The sequence below is a fragment of the Hevea brasiliensis genome, chromosome 9 (assembly GCF_030052815.1).
Source record: "Hevea brasiliensis isolate MT/VB/25A 57/8 chromosome 9, ASM3005281v1, whole genome shotgun sequence".
NCBI classification, from domain to species: Eukaryota; Viridiplantae; Streptophyta; class Magnoliopsida; order Malpighiales; family Euphorbiaceae; genus Hevea; species Hevea brasiliensis.
This window is the reverse complement of record NC_079501.1, coordinates 82,480,616-82,506,799: the sequence shown is the minus strand read 5'-3', so window position 1 is coordinate 82,506,799 and position 26,184 is coordinate 82,480,616. Positions and strand designations below refer to the sequence as shown.

Here is a 26,184-nt window from a genome sequence, read left to right as displayed (position 1 = left end):
GTCCAGTGTCACCTCCATTACAGTGCATTTTGGGTAGGACTCATTAGGCTTGATAATAGTTTTGCATTTTATAGTTATGTCTTCATTCTGTATTGTAAATTATGAACCTGTGTAATTATTGTAAATTATGCAAATTAATGAAGATTGAGTATTTCTTTTATGAATGTGATGATAAATTTATTTATATATAGAATGTTTGAAATTATGAATGGAAATGTTGAGATGAAGCATTGGAATAGAATATGAGAAAGAATTTACATTATTGAGATTATATTATTAAAAATTTTAACAGGCGGGAAATCATCAAAATTACTAACAAAGTAGGGGAAAACTCCATCAGTTTCTTCGATAAAATAATTGGAACAAATTTAATAAAATAAAATGTGATTAATTGGAATAAAATAAGATAAGTTAAAGGACTTTGGCACTGAGTGTGATATGTTTTGCTCTGCTACATTGTAGACGGGTAAGGGATGTCGCAATTTACATAGTAATTATTCTTTAATTTATAATAAATTATATATATTTATTATTCTATATAAATAAAATTATTACAAATATATTTTATTAATATTTTATGGCCAATTGGACAAAAAGACCAAATGCTTTTACTAATTGGCAATTATATGCAAATGTTCTAATTTTGGATCATACATCCCAGCCTTTAAAATTAGTAACAATGGTATCCAAACATCAAAATTTTAGGGTTCATTTTGTTATTCACAACAAAATGTATTAACTATAAACTTTTTTCTTTTTTTTCTTCTTTTGTTATCAATCGCTGCTCTAAATAGACAAATTTCAAAATCTCCAAAGTTAATTTCGAAGTTTGGCTACAATTACTCCCGATCTTAAAGGTTGGAGAATATAGTTCAAAATTAAAACATTTTGATATAATTGTTAATTAACAAAAACATTTGGCCTTTTCTTCCAATAGGCCACACACTTGTACACACATGCATATATATTGCACCGGTCTAAAAATTGATATCATATATTGAATGAGATTAGTTTTAATGGTGGCACTCTGCAACAAGCAACTCAATTCTTATATTATATTATTTGCACCCATTTGCTAAACATGTTGGATTATGGGCTAATACGTATTTGAAACTTTAAAGTATCTATAATAAAATCCTTTATTCTGGTAGAAATTTGCATCAATCATGTCAACCCTTTGAAGCAATAATACTGATTATATTTCAAATCAATCTAGACAATGTAAAATAGAAAAAAAAAAATCAAACTTTCCTATGTTCTGAACCAACTTTAGAAGTAATCTCATTAGCACAACTAAGTTATCTATAAAATCCCAAATACAGTTTGACTGGAAGGTATCATCTAAGACTAAAAAAAAAATTCCCAAATGATTCCAAAACCAATTTATTCATTCTCTGATTTGGCACAACCTTGAAGAGATGTAAAATATTATTGTGAAGCAACTAAAAATAACAAAAAGTTACAAACTTCCATGCATTTTCTATGAAAGAAAAAGGCCACACACTTTCATACATTTTTTTATGAAAAAAATGCCACATACTTTAGCACATTTTTAAAAGAAAATAAAAAAATTGCAAGTCAAATGTGGTATTATTGAATTAAGAAAATCTTGAAGATTTTTACAATATTGGATAATGATTATGTAGAATAATGCGAAAAATCTTCTGATTCTTTAATTCTAGAACTTTTTAGCTACTAAAAAGAATCTTGTTATAATAATTTTATAAATTAGAGATATTATTATTAAATATATTTCAAGAAAAATTAATATGATAAGTTCAAATAATTCAAGCTCAATAGATAAATTCACTACACCCAATCCTAAAACTTGCATTTATGCTTGTCATTGAAAAAACACTAATGCACTGATTGAGGAGGATAATTTGTTTATTTTATTCAAGTCTTTTTTTTATATATAATTAATCTCCTATCTCTAGTTGTTGATTTATTGTTTTAAAAATGGTGAATTGATTGATTTCTGTTGATACCTAATTGCTTTCTAAGTGATATATGAACTTTTGTATTTAATTCATGTTGATTTCTTGTCTCTCTTAAGCTTCAAATTGCACCTATTCACCTTCTTTGGTTCAAATTATTTTCAGTTAATGTGAATGAGGTGGAACTTACTGTTATGTCTCAAGTTTGTACTATAATGACAACAAATGAAAACGTAGTATTGTAATGGCAATATTTTTGGGCTCGAATTGAAGGTAATCATAAATAAAGTGAATCATATGAAATTCTCATTTCCCAGCACTAGAAATAAAAATTTTTCAAGGAATCATTCTTTGGCTTTTTTGTTGTTGCTTTGCAGCTCATTTTCTTTAAGAAAATGCTTCTCAATGTTCTTATTTGATTAGCCATAGTCTTTACTCTTACTCATGCTTATTCTTTTATCAACCAAATTAAATTAATAAATTGCAACTTCCATGTGTTTAATCCTATTAGTTCAATCCATCTTCCCTCTTTTTAAAATTCAACCATAGCAGAATATAATATTGGGCTTGGGAAGGCCATATTTACCACTAATTTGTTAATTCTCAAGTAGCTAGAAAGCCTCACATACCAAAAATATTTTGTGGTACATGAAGCTTAATGGAACTTAAGTTGCATGCATACTTATAAAACCATGATTGAATTATGAATACATTAGAATGTGACTACATGACAACTTTTGTTCCCTTTTATTTATTTATTTTTTTTTATCATAATGCTAATAAGATAATGCCTAAAATTTGTTTCATTTCATATAACCTTGTGTATATATATTCATATCAACCTTGTGTATTTATCTTTCTAAATCAATTACTTTCTTGTAAATTTTTCTAGATGGATAATGAGGCTAATCAAAATGCTTCTCGCTCTAGTAGGCAATGTAGTAGGCTTGGTTCTAAACAAATTTATTATGAAGATGCAGAGGAACTATACTTCAATGACTGTATGCTTATTTAATATTTAATTTTCTTATTATAAATTATAATGTTAGTTTATTTAAATTTTTATCTTTTTTTTATTTTTTAATATTTTTTATACTTAAATTATAATGGTATTTGTGTGGATTGTTTTTTATTAATATGATCTTTTTTATAGTTAATTTATATAAATTTTGATTATAGAATAAAATATAATTTTCCATTAATACTAATTGGCACCAAAAGTCAAACACAACTCGCAAAATAGTTGCTGCACATCCAATAACTTGACTGACCAACCAACTATTTCTTGCATTAGGTTGGTCGGGTTATATTGAAAATCCATATTTATTTCCTTGGCTTGGTTTTGGTTGGATTGGATTCAAAATTTAATCCAATCCAACACATAAACATGCCTACTAATTACTCTCGCACCAACAAATATCTCCTTCTCTCTTTCTCTCTCTCTCTCTCTCTCTCAATTCCCTTCTCAACTTCTTCCACCTGTTCTTCTTAATAACTTGGCTCACTTCAAGTTGTGATTCTAAAGGCTCCTCCATTGATAATTACTAGACTCCCATATAACATCAACAAATTCTAGGTGTAGAATCCGTCTTTAACACCGAACTATAAGAGAAGGGCAAGTGAGCTTCCGATTGTGAGATTGTGGAACATGTGATCCATAAAGATTGGTTTGCTTGGGTTTGGGAAGCCATTTTCATTATGAATCTCGAGGATTGGTTCATTGGTGATTCCATTGAACAAAAATTCCTAATTCCTTTTGATTGTATTGTACATTTTAATTTCTAAAGAATGATTTTGAGAATTTTTGCTTATTAATTTTCCATTTGTTTTCATTACATTCAAATTGCAGGAGTTGGTTGGGCCCTCAGCTTTTGATGAAGTACTATATCATGTTGTGCAATTGAAAGTTGGCTAATCCTTAATTTCTCTTCAAAGTTCGAACAGAGCTTTGCTGAGGGTAATTTTTCATTTTTATGTATATTTATGGACTAGAATTTAGTTGGTTTCTCATTCGATGTCCATTACATCGCATAAGCTATTCCAATTGTTTTGCCATTATTTCCATTTTGATGTATCTCTGTGCATTTGAATTTGAACTAAACTTTGTCATATTCTTGTTTGTAACAAGTTTTGATGGTATGGAGAATACCAAGTTAGAAATATACACACAATTGTTTCTTTTGTTTGAAACTCTTCTTGTTATTACATGATGCACGTAGTTATTGATTCTTGTTATCAACTTTTATGGAAGCTCAAAAAAGAGGAAAGGATTTTTGGTCAAAATTTGAGTTGTAGTTAAGCAAAAGAGAAATATAATGTTGATTATAATTAGGAGATCGAAAAGGGAAGAAGATTTGAATTTGGGTAGAACCGTAAATAAAACAATGGTGAGCCTTGGAGATTAGGGGAGGGACTTTGTTATATGTATATAGAATGAGGGATGCCAATTTGGGGTTTTAAAACTTCTCTCCTCTTACCAAGATTTTAATGGCAAGCTGAGTTGAAAATGGATGGAGGGACTTTTTAGTTAATATTGACAAAAAATAGAAATATTTTAATAAATTTTTGAAAATGTAGTGAATTTTTGAAAATGTAGAGATTAAACTTATAAATAATGGCAATATGCAAAGATTAAATTATAAATCTCCCATATATATATATATGCACACAGATTCACCCTAAAAGAGTGGTGAGACCTTTTCACTGCGCACTAACAGCAATTTGTGAATTTTAAATGAACAAATTTATTAGTTAACGAAACAAATTTAGGGATCAATTAATTTTTTTAAAAAAGAGGGGTTGACTAAAAAATAATGTCAATATACATGAATCAAATTGTAATTCACCCTTTTCATTATAGCCTAAATAAATAAATAAATAAAATTACATATTTGGCCTTTCTCTCTCTCTCTCTGTCCTTAGGGCCGAGCACTATTCGGTTCAAATCGAATTAACCGAAACAAGCCGCTCTATTTCGGTAATTTGATTCGATTTTGGGAGTGGTTAATTTTGATTTAGTTTTTTTTATGAAATTTTAACTATTTCGATTCGGTTCGATTTTGATAGTCAAAAAGTTCGGTTAAACCAAACTGAACTGAAATTCATCAAAACTCTACATTTTGGCCTTTGGAGTTAGGGTTAATTTAATAAATTTTCTCCAGACCAGGCGCCACACCATTCTCCCCCTCCTCCACTCACTGCGTTTTGGTCTGGTCATCGATTCTCATTGTCAATCCTCTCTTCAGTTAGTCTTCACGCTCCTCTTCCAAGATCATTCCTCATCACGACATCATCGGTGTTTATTAACCTACAGTGGCAGTGCTGCTCAATCAAACAATTACTCAGTCCTCTCCACTTTTCTCTCTCGAATCGTTCTTCTAACTACCGCCGGCTTGGAGTGCGTCTCTCGCTCTCCTTCTCCTTCTCCAATCCACGTTAAGTTCAACTCTTCCCTCTGATAAATTCCTTGATAAATTTTTATGCAAAATGCAATGAACTTCTTATTGCTCGTAAACTGTTCGATTGTATGGGTCACAGAAATTTAGTGTCTTGGATTGCCTTGATGACTGGGTATTGACATATGGGGTTAGGACTGATATCCATATTAAAGTTAGGACTGATACTAATGTAACTGAAAATGAATAATGGCATATTACTTAAAAAAGATTAATACAGCTTCTTCAAAAGTGCATCAATAATCGTGGTTGCAAAATGTGCTAAAAATTGTGTGTTTAGATATCAAAGAAGAGACCAAGCTATTATAGCTCAACTTCCTATAAGAAGATGCAAGTGTGAGACTCTGATTCAAAGTATACTACCATTCATTATTTTATGGTGCAATGATACAAGTATAAGGTTGTCCACATCATGCGAGGGATTTGACTCTTCGCTGACTATGCCAAAACAGATGAAGTTGCATTTAGTTGGCTATTTCTCACATCTCGTTGATTTGAAATTTATTATTTATTTATTATTATTTTTTTGCTACTCACCCACCCTGATGCTCTATTTAGAATGTAATTTTATTAGCAGGTTTCTTGTTTATGTATCACATTAATCCACTGGCAAAGTGGTAGGTTAGCGGTGTAAACTTATACGATGAATGTAAATAATTCATGCATCTTAGGAGAGGCAGGCCACTAAACCTGAAGAGAGCATTGTTGTCTTTAGCTATGTATTTGGATTGTTATGGACTTTTGTATTTGTTTTTTGATGATTTTTTTTTCAAATTATTTTATTTTTATAGAAATTTTGTGTATTATATGTTTAATTTTATTAATTAATGTGAAATTAAATCTAAAAATAGAGTAAAAATCAGATAAAAAAGTAAAAATCAAGTTCAATGAAATCAGATCCAAAAGAGAAGCCCATTTAAAGCTCAAATCAATTAGATGGAATAAAATTGAATTAAAATATTTTTATTTAATTTTATTTAATTTTTTATTTATTTTAATTTGACTCAATTTATAATATTGTGTAATTCAGTGTATTCAATTTTATAGATTCAATTATTCTATTTTAACATAATACTCAGCCCTATCTGTCCTCGTTCTTTACCTCTTGGCGGTAGAAGACAGATTGTTACAGTCGTGAGCTTCCCTCCAGAACGCCACTACCTTCTTCCTCAATTCATCAACAGTTCAACACACACCCGAGCTAAGTTCCTCCTCCTCCTCATTGTAACGGCCTTCCCTGGTGGCTTCCGAGGTTGCTCACCGGGCTTCTCACAGTGCATGCGACCGTAACAACAACATGGGAGTGGTAAAAGATGGAAAAGTGTCAGGAATTATACCCAGCAATGAGGCATTCGCGGTGCACTATCCTGGATATCCCTCTTCCATGTCTCGCGCCGTCCAAACTCTCGGAGGCACCCAAGCAATTCTTAAGGTATTTCTCCTATCACTACCCATTACCCTTCTCTCTCTATATCTCTCTCTGGGAGTCATCTAGTTTTATAACTTAGTGTTGAATCTGCAGGCTCGTAGCTCGCAATCGAACAAGTTGGATCTCTATTTCCGCCCCGAGGATCCCTATTCACATCCTTCATCTGGGGAGCTTCGTGGCTGTAGCAATTTGCTATTGAAAATATCTAAGAAGACGTCAAATTCTTCCCTTGATTCACCCAATTCTGCCAATAAATCAGAAGCTGAATCACGTGTTGAAAAAGAGCTTTGTGTTGATATTGCTGCTCGGATTCCAGAGGCTTATCATTTTGAGGGTTGGAAAAGACTGTTTCTCTTTCGTTTTCTTTTTTTTTCTCCTATTGTTTATTTGTGCTTCTTGACAAACAATGAACTAAGTAATAAAAGATTGAATCTTGTGCGCATGTTTTTGGGTTCCCCCCTTCTGCATTTGAAATTTTATGAAGGAATGGCGGACTACCAGCATGTTGTTGCAGTTCATGCTGATACGGCCCGCAGGAAAAAGAGGAATTGGACAGAAATGGAGGAGCCACATTTTGGTAAAAGCTTTTGTATTGCTTTTGTCCAACATTGGAATAAGATTGGAAACAGAGGAAAAAATGGTTTTGTTAGTAGTTAACTGTTTGTTTGTTCTGTTTTTCAGAAAAGGCTGGTCTCATGGATTTGGATCAGGAGGATGTGATGATATTATTGCCTCCACTTTTCACAACCAAGGATTTGCCAGTGAATTTAGTGTAAGAAGCTCTTGGTTTTTATACATTAGTACATGCTTATATTTTGTAGTTTCCTGCATTAATTTTGTCATTGAAATTTCAGTGACACTTTTATAGGATGCTTTGATTGCGTTTTATATTATGAAAATTTCAAAGCATCATTAGAGTTTGAATTTAAAGAGAGAGAAAAATTTACTGAGATATACCATCGCAAGACAACAACTAAAACAAATGCCAATACAACTGACTTTGTGAATTTATGGAATGATAATCCATAAACTCAGCCTGCCAAGTAGGCGGTAGAATATAAGGGGTTAGGAAGGACCAATATGATTGTTTGGTCAGGAGCTTTCTGATGCTAGATTTTTTTTTTTGATAATTTTGAGTTTGACTGTTTCATTCTTTGCACTGATTTTAATAGTTGTTATGCTTCTCAGCTTGAAACCACCAGCCACTGCAAGTTCAAAAAAGAAACAAGAAGAAGCTGTAGAAAGCCATGTTGAGGTATTGGCTAAATCAATTTAACATTAATGTATGTTAAAGTGGTACCCACTATTGGTATATTTTGGGGGCTATTAATTATTGTGCAGCATTTGAACTTAATTGATTCATAACCACAAGGGAAAATTTGTTAATATATTGGTCCTCCCATAAAAAATTCAATTAAGATAACTTAGACCTTGTTCTGAAATTAATCTTAACATGTTTCATTCTCTTTCTGGTAGATCTTCGCTGTTCTTCCAGTGATACATTCTGCTCAAACTAACAACTTTCTTACTGTCTCTTTTGCAGATGAACCTAGAGCCTGCCCTTGCTATTGATTTTAACATTAAAGATATCCTGATTGTTTCATTTCTGCTGTTATATCTCCTTTTTACTGCTGTTATATCTCCTTTTTATTCTATCTGAATGCTTTTTGTTTCATAAGTAAAGTCTATCTTCTTTAGGTATTTTCTATGTTGATCACTTGGCATCAAATACTGTATAAGTACTCTTATGGTCCTCAATGATCAATTTTTCATTACTTCTAATAGAAGTTCTACAAAATATTGAACTTGTTGCAGTGTCTTTGATACAAAAAGGAACACCACCCTATTTAGAATAGTTTCTGCACTTTTTGATCAATTATTGTTGACGTGTAGTCCTATTTAGTGAACAATTGAGGGTTTTTTTTTTTTTTTTGTAGCATTTATCAAATCCTGCTAATGTAAAATTTTTCATAAGAATGGATGGTGAATTATTTACAAGATCCCTTAGTAATGTTATATAGATTCCATTTGTGTTGGGAACCAAATAACATACGCATATGAGCAATAGCTGTTTCTTGTAGCATGTAATTTAACCTATTGATTTTTAACATGATCTATGATTTTAACATGTAATGTAACCTTCTGAGAGCTATGATTTTTTAGTTCAATCAGAGAATCCAGTTGCAAGCAAGTCCAGCTAGTTTAGTTACCTTGCTCTTTTTTTTTTGGATTGGCTGCTCATTTTTGCTTGTTCACAAAAATTTGCTTTCCAGAAAGGAAATCCTTTTTTTTAGAGAAGGAGAATGAAATCAAGCTTAGGGACTAAACAAAATTGGCAATGCGAGATTTGATTTAGTTGGCTGGTGAATATTTGTGGAGCTTTTTGAGTGATAATAGTGGTATGCAACATGAGGCCCTCATAAATTTATGATGTAAAGGTGGTGTCTGATGATAGTGGTGAAGGATGTTGTGGAAATACAATTCCATCCCAGAAAATTTTTTACTGTTAACAGTTATTTCTTTTCTATGGAACCCATATAACTGTGCTCCATCATTTTAATGTCTTGAGACTTGAGAGGTGGTTCTGTGGAGAGTTCTGGACTACATTAGTATCATTAGTAGCAAATAAAAGTAAAAAATTTTGTAAAGAATGTTTACAGAACTGCATAACATGGAAACTAGTTGAAAAATCTCAAGATGTGTCCAATGAAGTTTTGTTCTTTTCATTCAGTTGCACTTAGCTTTCATACAGATTCCTAAAGAAATAAATTGGAAGGCAAATATAGTACAAGGCACAGAGCTGTGGGGGTGGCAGATGGCGGTATCTGATCTGTTTGAGGAGCGGCCTATATGGCCCAAGGATGCACTGACTGACCGCTTACTAGATAAAAACTTGAAATTTACCCATCAAACACTTAGAAGGTGTTCTTTCTAGAAATTGCTCTCCTATAGTTAACTTCTTTATTAGATTTGCATATTTTTATGTGCTTCTATAAGCTTTATTTTGGAATGACCTATCTATCTAATCACATATTATTTGTTGATCTTGCAGACTCCTGCTTGCAGTTGCATACTACTTTTCAGGTGGACCATTTCTCAGGTTCTGGATCAGAAAAGGATATGATCCACGCAAAGATCCTGAGTCTCGCATGTGAGAACTCTACCATAAATTTTCTTAAATATTTCCCTCTCCTATTTGTTTTTGTATGAATAATTCATTGGCTTTAAATTACACATATGATGCACCGGTTCACTTTCTTTCCTGCCAAGGGATTTGGGATTTACAAAATTTTCTACTATATCATTGTTGAAACGGTTAATATTAAAAAAAAAATCCAAACTTTTAGTCCACTTTACAATTATAACCAAACTTGGAAGGACATGCTAAAACTCCCAAATTACTTTCCAGTTTATAATTTACAGAACTTATAGAATGAAGAGTGGAAATACAATTAGTATATACAAGAGAAATTACCTGCATGATGCTGTGGTTTGTTATAATTATTTTATTTGACAAATTTAATTAATTAATTATAAGAGTAAAATAATACAGATAAAAACTTTTATTTCTCCTGTTTTATAAAGGTAAGACTTTTTTTTTTTAATTCATCTCAAATTATAATCCACTTCCTTTTTAAAAAAGTAGTTAATTTATTAGTGTTCTATTGTGTCCATATTTAACGTATATTAATATTAATAAATATACCATTAATCAATTGTAGTTAGAGTAATTAATATGAGTCATCTAATATTAGTAGACTGTATATTAGAAAAGTAATAAGTAAAATTTATTAATTTTATATATTGAAGTTCCTGTTTGTTATTGAGGTTGGGAGGCTAAAAATTGCTTTTTGAAAATGTATATTTTAAATATTGTTGAAAAAAGTAGGTCGAAAAATTTGTTTAATTATTTTATAGTTCAATTTTAAAAAATTGTAAAAACATTAAAAAAAAGATAATAAACCTTAAAAAAAAGATAATAAACCATCTGGCACTGTGCCAGAGCATTGAGAATTTAAAAAATAAAATCTTATAGAAACAGTGTCATAGTTATTGTTAAACTAACAGAATATTGAAAAAAAATGAAAAAAGAGGACCTAAAAGAAAAGGGTTTGGGAGGGGTGGGATGCGTGGTGAGGCTGTGGAGGGTCCCTTAAGTGCACTGGCACTCTTTTGAAAAAGAGTAAACAATTTAAAAAAAAAATGTAAAATAATTAAAAAAAAGGCCAAAAAAAAAAACTCTGAAAAATGTAGAGGATTGAGTTTTAGTATATATATAATATTAAGCATAAAGTAAACGGACAGTCCTAACAAAAATTGAACTGTGCATTAATCAAGTTGACATGTGGCTCAATTAAAGCTTGATCTCACCATTTTCCAATATTAATCTTTTTAGACATGTAGTAAATTGACTTAATTTCACATAATCCATTTATTACATGTTATTTTATTGATAAATTGATATCTCAAACACTAATTTAATTTATATACATTTTTCTTCAATTTTATTGAAAGTTTGCCTTCATTTTGCACACGATATTATGAAAATATTGATAAATTGGTGCAAAGTGTGGGATCATGTCTTGCAAGCTAATTAAGGGTGAGCATCATGATTAATCATCCTCATAGGCCATAAGGGAAGAGTTGTTCTTTTTCATCAACTTAAACAATCTAAAATGAAGATGCTTCCAACATTATGGTGGATGAAAAATTATGTTAGGGTTTTACTTTGATTTATTGTAACTTTGGATGAACATTGTGTTGTCGGTATCTGTGCATGGATATAATATTGTAAAGGGGTAACTTTCCCTAGTAGCTTTTCTTGTTTATTGTTGCTGATGTAGAGATTGTTATGAAGAGAGAGAGAGAGAGAGAGAGAGAGAGAGAGAGAGAATGGGCAATTTGAAAATATGTTGCTGTGGGTTGTAATTTGTTCACCCTTTGTGCATGATAATGTATATTGATTATTTTCTTTGTTACTTGTTTAAACTGAAGTGATAAAATTCTATGTTGTCTTTTTTGCTTATCTCTCCGCTATTTTCCTTGGCAGATATCAGAGAATTGACTTTCGAGTACCACCTTCTTTAAGAAGTTATTCTGATGCTAATGCTGCTAATGGGTTAGTAATTTTTCGTAACTTTTACTATGGACATTTAAATCTTATAATTTGCCACTTATATTGTTTGAATGTAGTTTCACAAGAAATATAAAAAATTTTATACTAGACATCTCGTAAAGGCAGTAATTCATTAGGCAAACCATCTGGGATGAGATAGACAGGAAAAATATTAATCCTTCTAATTTCATGTAGGAGTCCAAATACTCAAAATATTAAGACTAGTTCTAGGAGTCTGATATTTCAATTTTTCAACTTTTTAGGGCTGGTTTAGTCCTGTAAATATCCATGCTTGTAATGCTTAAGCAATATGTTTTTCATTAAATTTTATTCCAACGGTTGTGTTAATTTGGGATTTTGTGATGCAATTCAACACCAAGTGTGGTGCTAACGGCAACGGGACGCTTGGATGTGATATCTAAGAACTTCTAACTATGAAGCTTAGATTCCTTTTTATTTTTTCCTTTTTTCACAGCAACCAGATCAGAAAATCCTGCAAGTACCAAATTCAGTCTTCACAGCTATAAATTCAAGCGTAACTTTTCCTGTCTAAATTCCAATTTAAAATACCAGTGCATACTGCATAGTCTAACCTGGCAGCTTTCATGCTTCAAGGATGCGACATTAACTAGCTTCAGCTATATTGCAAGGATAGAACTCTAACTAGCTTCAGCTATAATGCAAGGATAAAACTCTGTTGAAATATCTGCTTTCTTGCCACTAACACCCTTGTTTCCTCAACAATGTCACATTAGGTCATTGTCACTCCCATACCAAGATCTTTAGTGCTGATTGGGATAGTATTCTCCACTTGGTGATATGAAATTGTCATTGATTTTTTATTCATAAATCAAATCATATAATGACATGAATGTAACTACTTATGGAATGTTTTCTTGTGCCATATTTCAACTTAGCCTAAATACTTATGTTTCTGTGCATGTGATTCTGCAGCTTGAAGCAGAAATGGGAGGATTTGTGCAAATTTCAAGTTTTCCCTTACAAATGCCAGACATCACTGCAACTGTCTGAACTTGATGATGATTACATTCAACAAGAGATAAGAAAGCCTCCAAAGCAGACTACTTGCACAGTGAGTGTTGGGTTTTTTTTTGATATCTACATATTACAGGTTCTATATGTGCTTATTTTCGAGTAAATTTGTTGATGGGTTAGATGTGCATGCACGAGGGTTGTAAATGTTGTCCATTATGCAACATAGCAGGTGTCATGTGATGGGATTTTGTGGCTGATGTCTTTCTCCAATATGTGTGTGATTTTGAAATCACAGTGAATGATGCTGCATCAGAAAAAGTGTTTGACAAACTGATATAGAACCATAGTTATTAAAGGTTCAAGGTGCACGAAGGCGACAAGGAGTCCTGGAGCCTAGGCGCAAAGCACAAGGCGCAGGCGTGCTCCCGAGTGAGGCAAGACGCAAAAAACATAACTTACAATAATTTAAATTGAATTCTATAAATTTGTTATGAATAATTTTTTATTGAATATAAAAATAATTTATATTTAATATTCAATTTATGAAATTTAGAATAAAAAAAACTGCATGCAGAAAGAAATTAATAAAATAAATTAGCTCTAATTTAAATTGAATTCTATAAATTTTATTATGAATAATTATTTATTGAATACAAAAATAATTTATATTTAATATTCAATTTATGAAAAATAGAATAAAAAAAAACATGTAGAAAAACATTAACAAAATAAATTAGCTCTAAATTAAGTTTAGCCTAATAACTATGAGGCCAATAACCATCAATTCATTGCGACCATTAGCCCATTACCATCATAAGCCTCAGTACACATTACAATTTCAACCAATATTGTGTTACTTCTTGTTCTTCTTGCAATTGGTGGGCTGACTTCATTGGAGCTGCCCTTCGCGCAAGGCGCACCTTTAATAACACTGTATAGAACACAATAGAACACTTACAGTATGCTTGAATTGAGTGTGTGGACTGTGGAGGTTTTTTAAAGTAGGGTAAGGTAAGGTGATGGAAGGTAAGCTATCAAAACTTCTTCAATCCACCAATTTGATGGGTTAAAAAAGTGAGGTTTTTAGAGGTTTGAAACCTCCAAAGAACCTTACCTCCTTTAAAAAACTTTCCTCTGAAACAAACTCACTACTTCAAAAATCCATATCTTACTTCCAAAATCTTCCCCTCAAACATACCGTTAAAGGGGATGAGAAACAATTCTCAAATTTCTATTAATTCTCAATAATAAATTCTACCAAGATACCTAGAGGACATAAATGTTTATGGGAGAATTGTTATTCCTACTATTAGTACGATTTGGAATCCCAAAATAAGAAAATTACTAAACAAACTCTAATATTTTCTCATATTTCTCAAAGAAGGATTACAACATATTTATACAATTGTGATCCTAACAAAAAAAAAAAAGTAATCCTATAATTAAGCAAATACATATCTGCAATGTTATAAGTTAGGGATACAAATAAATATACAAAGTTGACATTCCATAGCACTCTCCCTCAAGTTGGAGCAAAGATGTTAATCATGCCCAACTTGCTACAAATATAGTCAACTCGAGCTTCATTTAGAGCTTTTGTAAAAATATCTCTCAATTACTCTCCTGTTTTGACATGCCCTATTGAGACGACCTTCTGTTAAATCTTCTCTCGAACAAAGTGACAGTCAATCTCGATATGTTTAGTTTGTTCATGATACACAGGATTAGAAGCAATATGGAAAGCTGCTTAATTATCACACCACAATTTTGCAAGTAATGGAACCTTAAGACCAACCTTATCTAGTAATTGAAGCACCCGCATAACTTCACATACTGATTGTGCCATAGCCCGATATTCTGATTCAGCACTTGAATGAGAAACTACACTCTGTTTCTTACTACTCCACGACACTAAGTTTCCTCCAACAAAAACACAATACTTTGTTGTTGATCTCCTGTCAATCTTTGATCTTGCCCAATCTGCATATGAAAAGCACTCAACATTTAAATGCCCATTATTGCTATACAAAAGACCACGACCCGGAGCACTTTTCAAATAGCACAATATCTGTCCCTAAGCTTCTCAATGAGTAATAGTAGGGGAAGACATAAACTAACTCACAACACTAACAGAGTAAGCAATATTTGGACGAGTCACTGTCAGATAATTCAGTTTTCCAATCAATCTCCTATACCTCTCAGGATCATCAAATAGCTCACCATCTCCTGCTGTAAGCTGAATGTGAGGAGTCATTGGTGCACTACATGGTTTAGCACCTAATTTTTCTATCTCTACCAATAAATTAAGGACATACTTCATTTGAGACGAGAAAATGCCTTTCTTACATCTTGAAACTTTAATGCCAAAAAAATATTTCAACAAACTCAAATCTTTTGCTTGAAATTGAGTTTGAAGAAATGACTTAAGTGATGAAATGCCAGCAGTCACTTTCAGTAATGATAATGTCATCAACGCATAGTTATCAAAGGCTCAAGGCGCACCAAGGCGCCAAGGTGTCTCGGAGCCTAGGCACAAGGCGCAGGCGCTCGCCCGAGAGAGCCAAGGCGCAAAAATAAAAAATATATATTAAAAATAAAAAAAAATTATAATTATGCTATCACACCTCAAGTAACATAAAACTATATAATAATAACTAACAAACATGCAAGTAATAATTAGTTTATAATCCAAAAGAGATAAAAATAAACTACTAAAAATTAAAGTTTAATAAACTAGTAAACTACTAAATGTTCAATCCACATCAATAGAAATATCAAAATCCTCTTCATCTTCTTCATCATCTTCATTATCCTGCTCATACTCATCTTCCAAATTAACATCTTCATCATCATCATTTTCTTCCTCGTCTTCAAGAAGTGAAGAAGTACGAGTGGGTGATGCTTTTCTTTTTTGTTGTGATGTAGATACAACATTTTTCCCTTTACTTAATCTAGTGTTGTAGGCATTCTCTTCAGCTCCAGTAGCTGCAGCAACCACATTCCATGTCAAATCATCATCTTCAAAAACAAGTTCATCTCTATCCATCTCTTCCTCCATTTGACCCATTAGCCATTCATTACTATAATCAATGTCTTTCAATGAGATGGGGTTAATGCGGTCACGTGCATCATATCTATGCTTTAATGACCGATTGTACTTGACAAACACCAAATCATTCAAGCGATTTTGAGCTAGTTTATTTCTTTTTTTTACTGTGAATCTGCAAAATATAACAATTTTAATAAGTATAATTTTTGAAAGAACAAATGAAAGGTATAATTCTAAAGGGAGATGTTTTGTCACTTACATGCTCAGAGATGCTCCAATTACGCTCACAACCAGATGCACTACAAGTGAGGCTAAGCACTTTAACAGCAAAATTTCTCAAATTTGGAGTTGTTGCTCCATAAGTTAGCCACCATGTAGCTAATGAAAAAATAATGCATATTAATTATTATTCAAAAATATTGCAATATGAGATTACATGCTTATGGATAAAATTATATTACCTAGAGATACTTTCTTTCGATTCCTAATTGCCATATCCATCCCAAAGATACCTTCAGCATTTTGATAAAAAGGTAATTGTGCCATTATTTTGTCTTGCTCTTCTTTGCTTGGAATCAACCTTGCTACAACTTGGTATAAACTGGTAACAACCTCAACATCTTCATTAATTTTCTCATTTGAATAAAAAAATTCAGGATTCAAATAATATCCAGCTGCGTGCAAAGGTCGATGGAGTTGGCTTTCCCATCGTTTATCAATAATCTCAAAAATTGTCCTGTATTTTTCTTCATTTTCATCAAATGACTTTGCAATTGCTTCTTTAGCCCTATCCATCGCCTCATAAATATATCCCATTGCAGGCATTTTCTCACCATTAACTAATCTAAGCACACGAACTAATGGACCAAATATCTTTAAGATATAAACAATATTAGTCCAAAAAGTAGGCATCATGACAATACCGTATACTTTTTTACCAGAAAGTTCTTTTGCCCACTTACTTTTGGTCCATTTCTCTGAGGTAAACAACTTTCTTAAATTCGCGTTGTGCTTATGTATACGTTGAAGGGTGAGAAAAGCAGTTGCAAATCTTGTGACAGCTGGCCTAATTAGCTCTCTTTCACCAGTAAAGTGCCGCAACATGTTCACCACACCCGGACGAATGTAAATATATGCATTCAATGTCACTGTCCTTTTAATTGTGTTATGAATTTTGGGAATTTTTCCAATATCTTCTAGCATCAAATCTAGGCAATGAGCAGCACAAGGAGTCCAATACAAATGAGGGCACTTTGTTTCTAACAACTTCCCTAAAAACAAAACAAATATGGTAGCAAGTAGCATAAATATTAAATACATTATTTACTTACAATTAAATTAAACTATCTAATAATAGTAAGAATAAAAACTCTTAATTACTTGCAAGCACAAAATTGCTAGCATTATCTATTACAACTTGAACCACATTAGCCTCTCCAACACGCCCTACAAATCTATTAAGCAGGTCATACATCTTATCACCAGTTTTTGAGTACTCTGAAGCATCAATAGATTCCATGAAAACAGTTCCCTTTGAAGAATTCACTAAGAAATTAATCAAAGTCCTTTGTTTCTTATCAGTCCAACCATCTGCCATTATAGAACAACCATACTTTGCCCATTCTTCTTCATAGGACTTTAATGAATTCTTCACCTTAGCAACTTCTTCATTCAATAAGGGAACCTGCATCTCATGAAAACTAGGTGCTTTCATACCAATTCCAAATTGTCCAATAGACTCCACCATAACTTGAAAACTTGGATAATTGACGGCGTTAAAAAGAATTGCCGCATCATACATCCATCGAGCTATATCCTTACATGCTTTTTTTCGCAATTCCTTTTTACATGCCTCATTAATAGTGGTTTGCTTCAGCTTTGAATTTTTTCTATCTTGCACCGCCTTTGCAGCACTTTTGGCAAAATATAAATCTATTGGACCCTTTGTCCTTGCCTTCTTTTGAACCTTACTATTTCCTTTTGAGCCTCTAAGAATTGTCCCAACATCATCTTCATCTTCGTCATCTCCAAGAATTTCAACATCCTCATAATTAGGCAATTTATCTAAGGTCTTTGCTGAAGCCTTTTGCTGCATATACTCTTGTAGCTCCTCACACACGTGTTGGACACTTCTTACACATTGTAGCATTTTGAAATCCTCCAACTAAATGCTGTTTAGCGCGAAATATCCCTCCTTTTGTAACTTTGCTACAAAAGTTACAAGCAACATCATTTCTATTGTTTGGATTCACCAAGTGGACATATTTCCATGCGGGATCTTTGTTGCTATTGTCAGTTTTAGCAGCGGTAGATGCTTCCGATTCCATCTTTGCAAAAATAAAATTAAAAGATAAGAAAATTAATAATTTAACAAGTAACAACAAGCCAACAATAATATACATACCAATTTATAGTATCATAATCCAATTATAATAATAGAAATTAATAATTTATGATAACACAAACTCAATTATAATATTTCTAATAATTTCTAAGAAGACCTAATAACAATTAGCAATAAGAAAATAAAGTCATAAAACATTTTTAATCCAATAATAAAACTTAAAGCTAATAAGAGTAATTGAATTAGCATATTAGTATAATAGCATCTCAAGTGGTCAAGTCTCAACATATTTTCACATATTCATAATAAACAATATGTCAAAATCACAAATTTATACTAAAAAGAAAAGGAAAAGAAAAACATTGCAGGGTAAGGACTAAGGAGAGAGCATGAAAAGAAAATGAAAAATTGCAGCTGCTTATGCTTGGTAAACTGGAACAGAGAGAGCATGGCATTGGCAGCCAAAAAAAAAAGATGCTGAAGGATATAGTGTAGTGCGAGAAGCAGGTCACGAGAGAGAGAGAGAGAGAGAGAGAGAGAGAGAGAGAGAGAGAGAGAGCATGGCAGTCCAAAAAAAAAAAAGAAGCAAAAACAGAAAGTGCAGTGCAGAAACACTACAGGAGAGAGAGAGAGAGGGAGAGAGAGAGAGAGAGAGAGAGAGAGAGAGAGAGCATGGTAGTCCAAAAAAAAAAAAAGAAAAGCGGAAAAAGAATGCCTAGCACAGGAGAGAGAGAGAGAGAGAGAGAGAGAGAGAGAGAGAGAAAGCATGGCATTGGCAGCAAAAAAAAAAAAAAAGGAAACACTGAAACAAAAAGAAAAAAATGCAGCACAGGGGAAGAGAGCAGAGGAGAGTGAGAGGAGAAGAAGAATAAGAAAAGAATAAGAAAAAATACATACCAGGTTTGTTTGATCTCTCCCTTCACTCCTCTTCTTCTTCTTCTTCTTTTTTTCTTTTTGCTGGCTGCTGGCTGCTGGACAAGCTTAAAAAAAGAAACCCTAGCAGCCTACCTTTTTATCAAGCGCCTTGTCTCATTGGGGCGCCTCGGTGCGCTTCAGTGAGGTGTTGCGCCTCAGCTGTCCCGAGGTGCTTGGGGCTGCGCCTGGTGCGCTTTGCGCCTGAGGCACGCCTTTGATAACAGTGCATCAACGTATACCACAAATAAGATTATACCACTTTCTGAATGCTTAAAAAATACAGAATGATCAAAATTGCTCTTTTGCATACCAAACTGATTTACCACCTCACTAAATCTTCCAAACCAAGCTCGGAGACTTTGTTTCAAACCATAAAGAGATTTGTGAAGCCTGCAAACTTTGCTTGAATCCCCTTGAGCAAAAACCTAGGTGGTTGCTTCATATATACCTCTTCTTGAAGATTACCATGAAGAAAAACATTCTTGATATCCAACTGGTGCAAGGGCCAATCATATATAGCTGCTAAAGAAATGAACAAGCGAACAGAAGCAAGTTTAGTTACAAGTAAAAAAGTAACAGAGTAATCAACTCCATAGGTCTGAGTATATCCTTTTGCCCCAAGACGAGCTTTTAACTGAGCCACAGATCCATCGGGATTCACTTTCACTGTGAACACCCATTTACAACCTACAACCTTCTTACTAGTGGGCAGAGATACCAAGTCCCATGTACCATTAGTTTCTAGAGCCTTCATCTCCTCTCTCATAGCATCACACCAGCCGGGATGGGATAATGCCTCACTAACAGTTTTGAGAATATAGATAGAGTCTAAAGAAGTAACAAAACAGGAAGAACAAGAAGATAACTGATTATAAGAAACTAAAGATGAAATAGGATAAGTACATGTGCGTTTACCTTTACGAAGAGCATTTGGTAAATCAGGGTCGAAATTAGGACTAGAAACTGGATCTCCCAACGAAGAAGCCGGTAGAGAGTTTGAGTCTGAGTCTTGAATCTCTTCGATCCTCTTGGGAAAGGTCCTGGAATAAACATGATGAACTGGTGGTTTAGGTTGAATTGGTACCGAGGCTGAGGGATCAGATGATGGGAGAGGACTAGACATAGTATATATTAAGAGATCATCCTCCTCCCCCTGACTCTCATACACAGATGATTGAGGAAAAAATGGGGTAAACTCAAAAAATATAACATCAGCAGATACAAGATATTTATTGAGAGTAGGAGAAAAACACCGATACCCCTTTTGATGACAAGAGTAACCAAGAAAGACACTTGAGAGACATGGGATCCAAATTGGTAACCTGCGGACGAATATCACAAACAAAACAAGTGCACCCAAAGATACGAGGTCCAATGGGAAACAGAGACTTAGAGGGAAACAACACATTGTGAGGAATATCACCGTGAAGGACAGATGATGGCATACAATTAATCAGAAAACAAGCCGTGGAGACTGCATCAGCCTAAAAATGTTTAGGTACTTTTATTTGGAAAAGAAGTGCTCTATCTACCTCTAGACAGTGATGATTCTTTCTTTCGGCAACTCTATTTTGAGAAGGAGTATCAACACAAGAGGTCTGATGGAGAATACTATTTTGTGACATATAATTCTGAAAACTGTTGGAAAGGTATTCTTTTGCATTAGGATTAAATGGCATCAATACATTTAGTTCCTCATAAACTCACTTAAAATCCATAAAATAAGCCGTGAGAGATCTATCTTGCTTTTCTGCTCTATAGAATGCCTTGCACACTTCATAAGTACGAGAAATATTTTCTTTGTCCGAGTACAAAAATTCTAAATAATCTATCATGTTTTTAACAAACTCACAGTGATTTATTAAACTAATTACCTCACTGCTAGTGGAATTTCGAATCTGTAGGAACAACCGAGTATCTTCCCTCATCCAAGTCTGCTTTGTATCATCATTTGGAGGATCTTTGGTAAGGTGATCATCCTTATCAATACTTCGCAAATAAATACGAACAGTCTTGTTCCACTCTAAATAATTGAAACCAGTAAGTTTGTGCTCCGAGATTTTGGTCATCACAGGAATCACATCAGCAACCACAATTTTAGTATCTGCCATTCTAAGAAACTTAACACATCTAATTTATCAAGGAGCAAATTACCCAAAATTTCTTCAAAACTACTAAGATGTACACCAAATCACAGAAAGCAATACTCAACTCAACTCAACTCAACTCAACTAAGCTTTTATCTCAAGAATTTGGGGTCGGCTATATGGATTATCTTTCTCCATTCTAAATGATTTTGGGTTAAATCACAGAAAGCAATATCAAAACAAATACAAGATGACTTAGAAACAAGATAACACGTTGGGGTTGTCAAAAAATAGTGAAAATAGTATCGTTTTAAACCTCTGAACCACAAAAGGCACAAGAATCAAGGAGCTACACACCGAGTAACTTATCCTAATCCAAGAAGAGGCTATCAGAAGTGCTCGGAAAAGAAATAGACGGTGATCGGATGGCGCACGTGCTTTAACGCGCCAGTGCATGAAACTGTGTTAATCCTTCTGTCGGATTGTGCGGCTCACGCATGGCTCCACTGGTGATCGGACCCCCTGGAAGCTAGTCATCGGCGACCCAGTTGGCGTTTGGGGTGGGAGGTGAGGCAAGATGGTCATCCTTGATGGTCACCCAATTCTCCAGTAGCAAAAAAACGTAGAGAAAAATAGAAAAGAGAAAAAAAAAAAAAAGAAATTTCCTTCACAATGGCTCTGATACCATGTTGTGAAAATATTTTTTCATATTTCTCAAAGAAGGATTACAATATATTTATACAATTGTGATCCTAACTAAGAAGGAAAGTAATCCTATAATTAAGCAAATACATATCTGCAATGCTATAAGTTAGGGATACAAATAAATATACAAAGTTAGCATTCCATAACACAAACAAACTCACTACTTCAAAAATCCATATCTTACTTCCAAAATCTTCCTCTCAAACATACTGTTAAAGGGGATGAGAAACAATTCTCAAATTTCTATTAATTCTCAATAATAAATTCTACCAAGATACCTAGAGGACATAAATGTTTATGGGAGAATTGCTAATCCTACTAATAGTAGGATTTGGAATCCCAAAATAAGAAAATTACTAAACAAACTCTAATTAGGAATCTCAAACCAACTCAAACTTCCTAAATAAAATAAAATACTATTTTCTAAATTAAAATTTCTAAATAATAGAAATCCAAACTTCCCAATTTTACAATGAAAAACTAAATCAAAATAATTCTTAAATTTAGATTTCTTTGATTGCTTCAATTTCCCCTAGTTGGAGAAAAGGAGACCTTGAATTTTGTAGTATTGAAAAATCAGGAGTTGAACTCGAAGAACAAGCAACTCTCCTCTCTCTTCTTGGATGTGGGCAATAAGATTGAAATAAAGAACTCCATTCATTCCTTCACATCGCCAGAAATATCTAAACACATAAAATCATTCATAAATACAATTGACTGGCTCTTCAATTCACTAGAATTAGATAAATTTTCAATGTCCATTGTCTTCTCAACGGTTTATTTTCTTCTTTCCCTAGGGTCGAATCCTCAAACTCTTCTAGCTCATTCTCATCAATTTCTTTCTTTAGAATAGGTTTCTCAAAACTTTCCAACTCAATCTCATCATCTTGGATTTTAACATGTGAAGGCTCAACATTCAAAACTTTGGATTCTCCATGTTGCTTTTCATGCTTTTCACTATCAAATTCTTGCTTTGCATCCTGTTGATTTGTGATGAGCGATGACAAGTTCAAGAAATCTTGATATTGCTTCTAGCTATGCTTTCAGCCTATGTAGAGTTTCTTCAAGTTGCTTCTCATCTTTTCCTTGAGATTATTTTTGAAATTGAACATTTGAGGAAACATCATAAGTAGTGTTGTTAAAGGCGAGTGAGGCGCACAGGCGACCCTCTAGCGCCTCATCTAGCACTGCCTGGCTTGGCTTTGAGGAGGCAAGCGCCCCCCAACGACAGAGGCAAGAGGCACCGAGGCAAGAATGCTAAATTTTTTTTTTTAATTGTCTTTTAACTTAAATAAAACTAAAACCTTACTTGGCTAGCTCATACAAACAAGAATGGAGAAACACAGTGGCTCACAACATCTCCTCTCTCTCAGCAATGAGTATCTCTCTCTCTCTCTCTCTCTCTCTCTCTCTCTCTCCCCTCCTCTTCTTCTTCTTCTTTCTTCTCCTCTTCTCCTCTATTATGTTCTTCTCTACAACACAGTAGAATCATTCACACTTCCTTTTTTCTTTTTACTTTTTTTTTTCTTCTTTCTGTCTCCTCCTCTCTTCTTGAATTCTGTTGTATGGGTATTCAGTATTGGTTATTTACTTTTATATGAGTATTGTTAATTTGTTCTCTAAAGCACAACAAGTTTTCTTTTATTTGTATAATGTTGTTTAATTTATATGATATTGTTAATTAATTGTTAATTTGTTTACTTTTACTTTTTTTTGTTCTTGTTAATTAGTTGTTTAATTTATATGGATATTGTTAATTAGTTAATTAGTTGTTAATTTGTTTACTTTTACTTTTTAATTCTTGTTAATTAGTTGTTTAATTTATATGGATATTGTTAATTTGTTAAATTAGTTGTTAATTTCTTGTTACTTTTACTTTTTATTCTTATTAATTAGTTGTTTAATTTATATGGGTATTGATAATTAGTTGTTAAACTTGTTAAAAGTATGAATTTTTATGTTAGAAGTACATATATAAATGTAGTTTAGGCAATTTAGGCTATGGCGCCATGCATCAAAAAGGCATTCGCCTCGCCCCTAGCCTCTTGCTTAAGGCCATAGGGTATTTTGTCGCTACAGTGTTGCCTTTTGCCTTGATAACAGTGATCATAAGCCAAATAGTTGAACTTATTTGTGGTTAATAAAAAAAGAAAAAGAAGTTTTCCGATATGCCAAGTTTTCTCTCCCTAAGTCATGGTTGAAACATATATTCCTTCTTTTGTGTTTCAAATTTTTTTCCTAACTCGTAAAAGTTGTTCGATAGTTCAATATTCATAATATAAGTAAGGAGGAAAATATACAACTCCCTCAGATGACATGTTTAATCTAATTGTACCTTGTGGTCATTAATTTCAACTTGTAATCTTTGAATTTCAATCTACATAGGATATCATTGAAAATATAATTCAAAGCTCTTACCAGCCTTAAGTACTCATTTTTGCCCAAAATGAATGTCAAAATTGGAACCAAGATGTTGAAATTAGTGGGTAATTTTGCCAAGATTATCCGACATGGTAGATGTTGATGTGGTATTGTTAGGTGACTTGGCATTGACATGGCAAGATTCTGTGCAAGCGGATTCACAATAACATGTTACATAACAGCCTGCAAACTTACTGAAACAGAGGAATAGAGAGAGAAAGAGAGAGAAATAAATGAGAAAAGAGATAGAATGGATGAGAAAAGAAATAGATTGGATGAGAAGAGAAGAGGAGAAGAGAATAGAAAAAAATATTCTTGTTTATTGATTCTTGGAATGAATCTCCTCCGGTAAATTTCTCTTATTTATATAGCAAACACTCCCTCTACAATAACTACTCTGCTCTCCTCCTCACACAACAACAGCTTCATTCCTATTATTTCCTTTCCCATATCTAGCTCTGCTATATGTAACATAACAGTGTGAGCTCAATTGAGTTTTAGGAGAGGATTTGACCCAACCCAGAATGTAAGGTGTGTGGGTGGTCCAACAAGCAATCTGACCATGTCAATGCGACCATCAACATTCCATGAACCTCTGGGGTGTGTCGTATTGTTGGAATCAAGGCCAGAGTTGATTGAGGTCAAAATTTGACCTGGGCGGATCTCGGATTCTAGGCAGCTTCTGGCAGTTTGGAGTTGTGTCAGAAGGATCATCTGTTGTTCAGCGGTGGCATTTCGGTCGTTTGATTAAGGAAGACTGGTGGGTTGTGTATGGCAGTAGCTAGGGCTTTGCGAGAAAGACAGGGAAGAGAAAACATGCAGTGGTGGGGAGGACCAGCAAATGAGGGGAGGAGAAAAAAAATTCACAGGGAAAAGCAAATATCTTTTAGACTGAATGTTCTGGGTAATTTGCACAGACAGTTGGATCAAATGCTCTGATACCAAATTGATATAAAACACAATAGAACGCTCAATGGGGATAACAAACAATTATCAAGTTTCTATTAATTCTCAATATCAATTGTCAAATTCTCAATAACAAAAATCTACCAAAATACTTAAAGAGGACCGATATCTATAGTAGAATTGTTAATCCTATTACTACTAGGTTTTGGAATCACAAAATAAGAAAAATACTAAACAGATACTAATTAGGAATCCAAATCAATTCAAACTTCCTAAATAAAATAAAATATTACTTCCTAATTTAAATTTCCTAAATAATAGAAACCTACATTTCCTAATTTTATAATGAAAAATTAAGTCAAATAATTCCAAAATTTAGATTTCCTTGACTGCATCACAAACATCTGCTGTGTTGCAAGTAATGGCCATAACAGCCACTAACTCAATAGTTCATGTCAGCATACTTTCATGTTTTAATCTTTTCACAACCCTTCAGCTCTTTCTAAGTCATGTTTCATTAGTTAATAAAATGAACCTTCAGGCATTGATTGTGTTAGAGATATTGCATATCAGTTAAATTCTTGCTTCAGCGTTGATTTCAGTCATTTTGCTAATTTTGTGAAAAAAATTCATATTAGTGGTGGCTGCACGCTGCAGTTCAATTCAGTTTGAGTTGGTTTGATCATGTGATATACACAGTAATTAATTCCGTTGTTTGAAACCATGGCATGCACATCCCTTTGGGTGTTGCATGTAGCTAAAATATGTCAGATTCAGTGTTATTTTTCTTAATGAATCTTCTAGGTCTAACATAAATGCTATAG

General features: G+C 33.2%; 2 protein-coding genes across 4 annotated transcripts in view; one reads left to right on the top strand and one right to left on the bottom strand.

Annotated features, from left to right (window-relative positions):
• The first annotated feature begins 5,081 nt into the window (after positions 1-5,081).
• Positions 5,082-26,184, top strand: part of LOC110653441 (uncharacterized) — a 35,897-nt gene continuing 14,794 nt past the window's right edge. Inside the window, exons 1-11 of one of the 2 annotated variants that reach the window (XM_058153831.1) lie at positions 5,082-5,371; positions 6,515-6,824; positions 6,915-7,155; positions 7,306-7,398; positions 7,503-7,593; positions 8,010-8,076; positions 8,365-8,408; positions 9,573-9,743; positions 9,874-9,972; positions 11,872-11,940; positions 12,892-13,030. In XM_058153831.1, coding sequence (XP_058009814.1) covers positions 6,690-6,824; positions 6,915-7,155; positions 7,306-7,398; positions 7,503-7,593; positions 8,010-8,076; positions 8,365-8,408; positions 9,573-9,743; positions 9,874-9,972; positions 11,872-11,940; positions 12,892-13,030 — 1,149 coding nt within the window. In that variant the 5' untranslated portion in view covers positions 5,082-5,371; positions 6,515-6,689. Of the gene's footprint in view, positions 5,372-6,507; positions 6,825-6,914; positions 7,156-7,305; positions 7,399-7,502; positions 7,594-8,009; positions 8,077-8,364; positions 8,409-9,572; positions 9,744-9,873; positions 9,973-11,871; positions 11,941-12,891; positions 13,031-26,184 lie in introns of both variants that reach the window. The other variant, XM_058153830.1, reaches the window with a different exon arrangement.
• LOC110653442 (uncharacterized) lies at positions 15,878-16,895 on the bottom strand. Of its 2 annotated transcripts, XM_058153833.1 has the most exons (3): positions 16,444-16,895; positions 16,242-16,360; positions 15,878-16,154 (listed from the first exon to the last, which is right to left on the bottom strand). In XM_058153833.1, exons 1-3 carry the CDS (start codon positions 16,892-16,894, stop codon positions 16,131-16,133), a joined length of 594 nt encoding a protein of 197 aa, XP_058009816.1. In that variant the 5' UTR covers position 16,895; the 3' UTR covers positions 15,878-16,130. The 2 variants fall into 2 exon arrangements, with proteins under 2 accessions (XP_058009816.1, XP_058009815.1); XM_058153832.1 differs by having other exon boundaries at positions 15,878-16,360.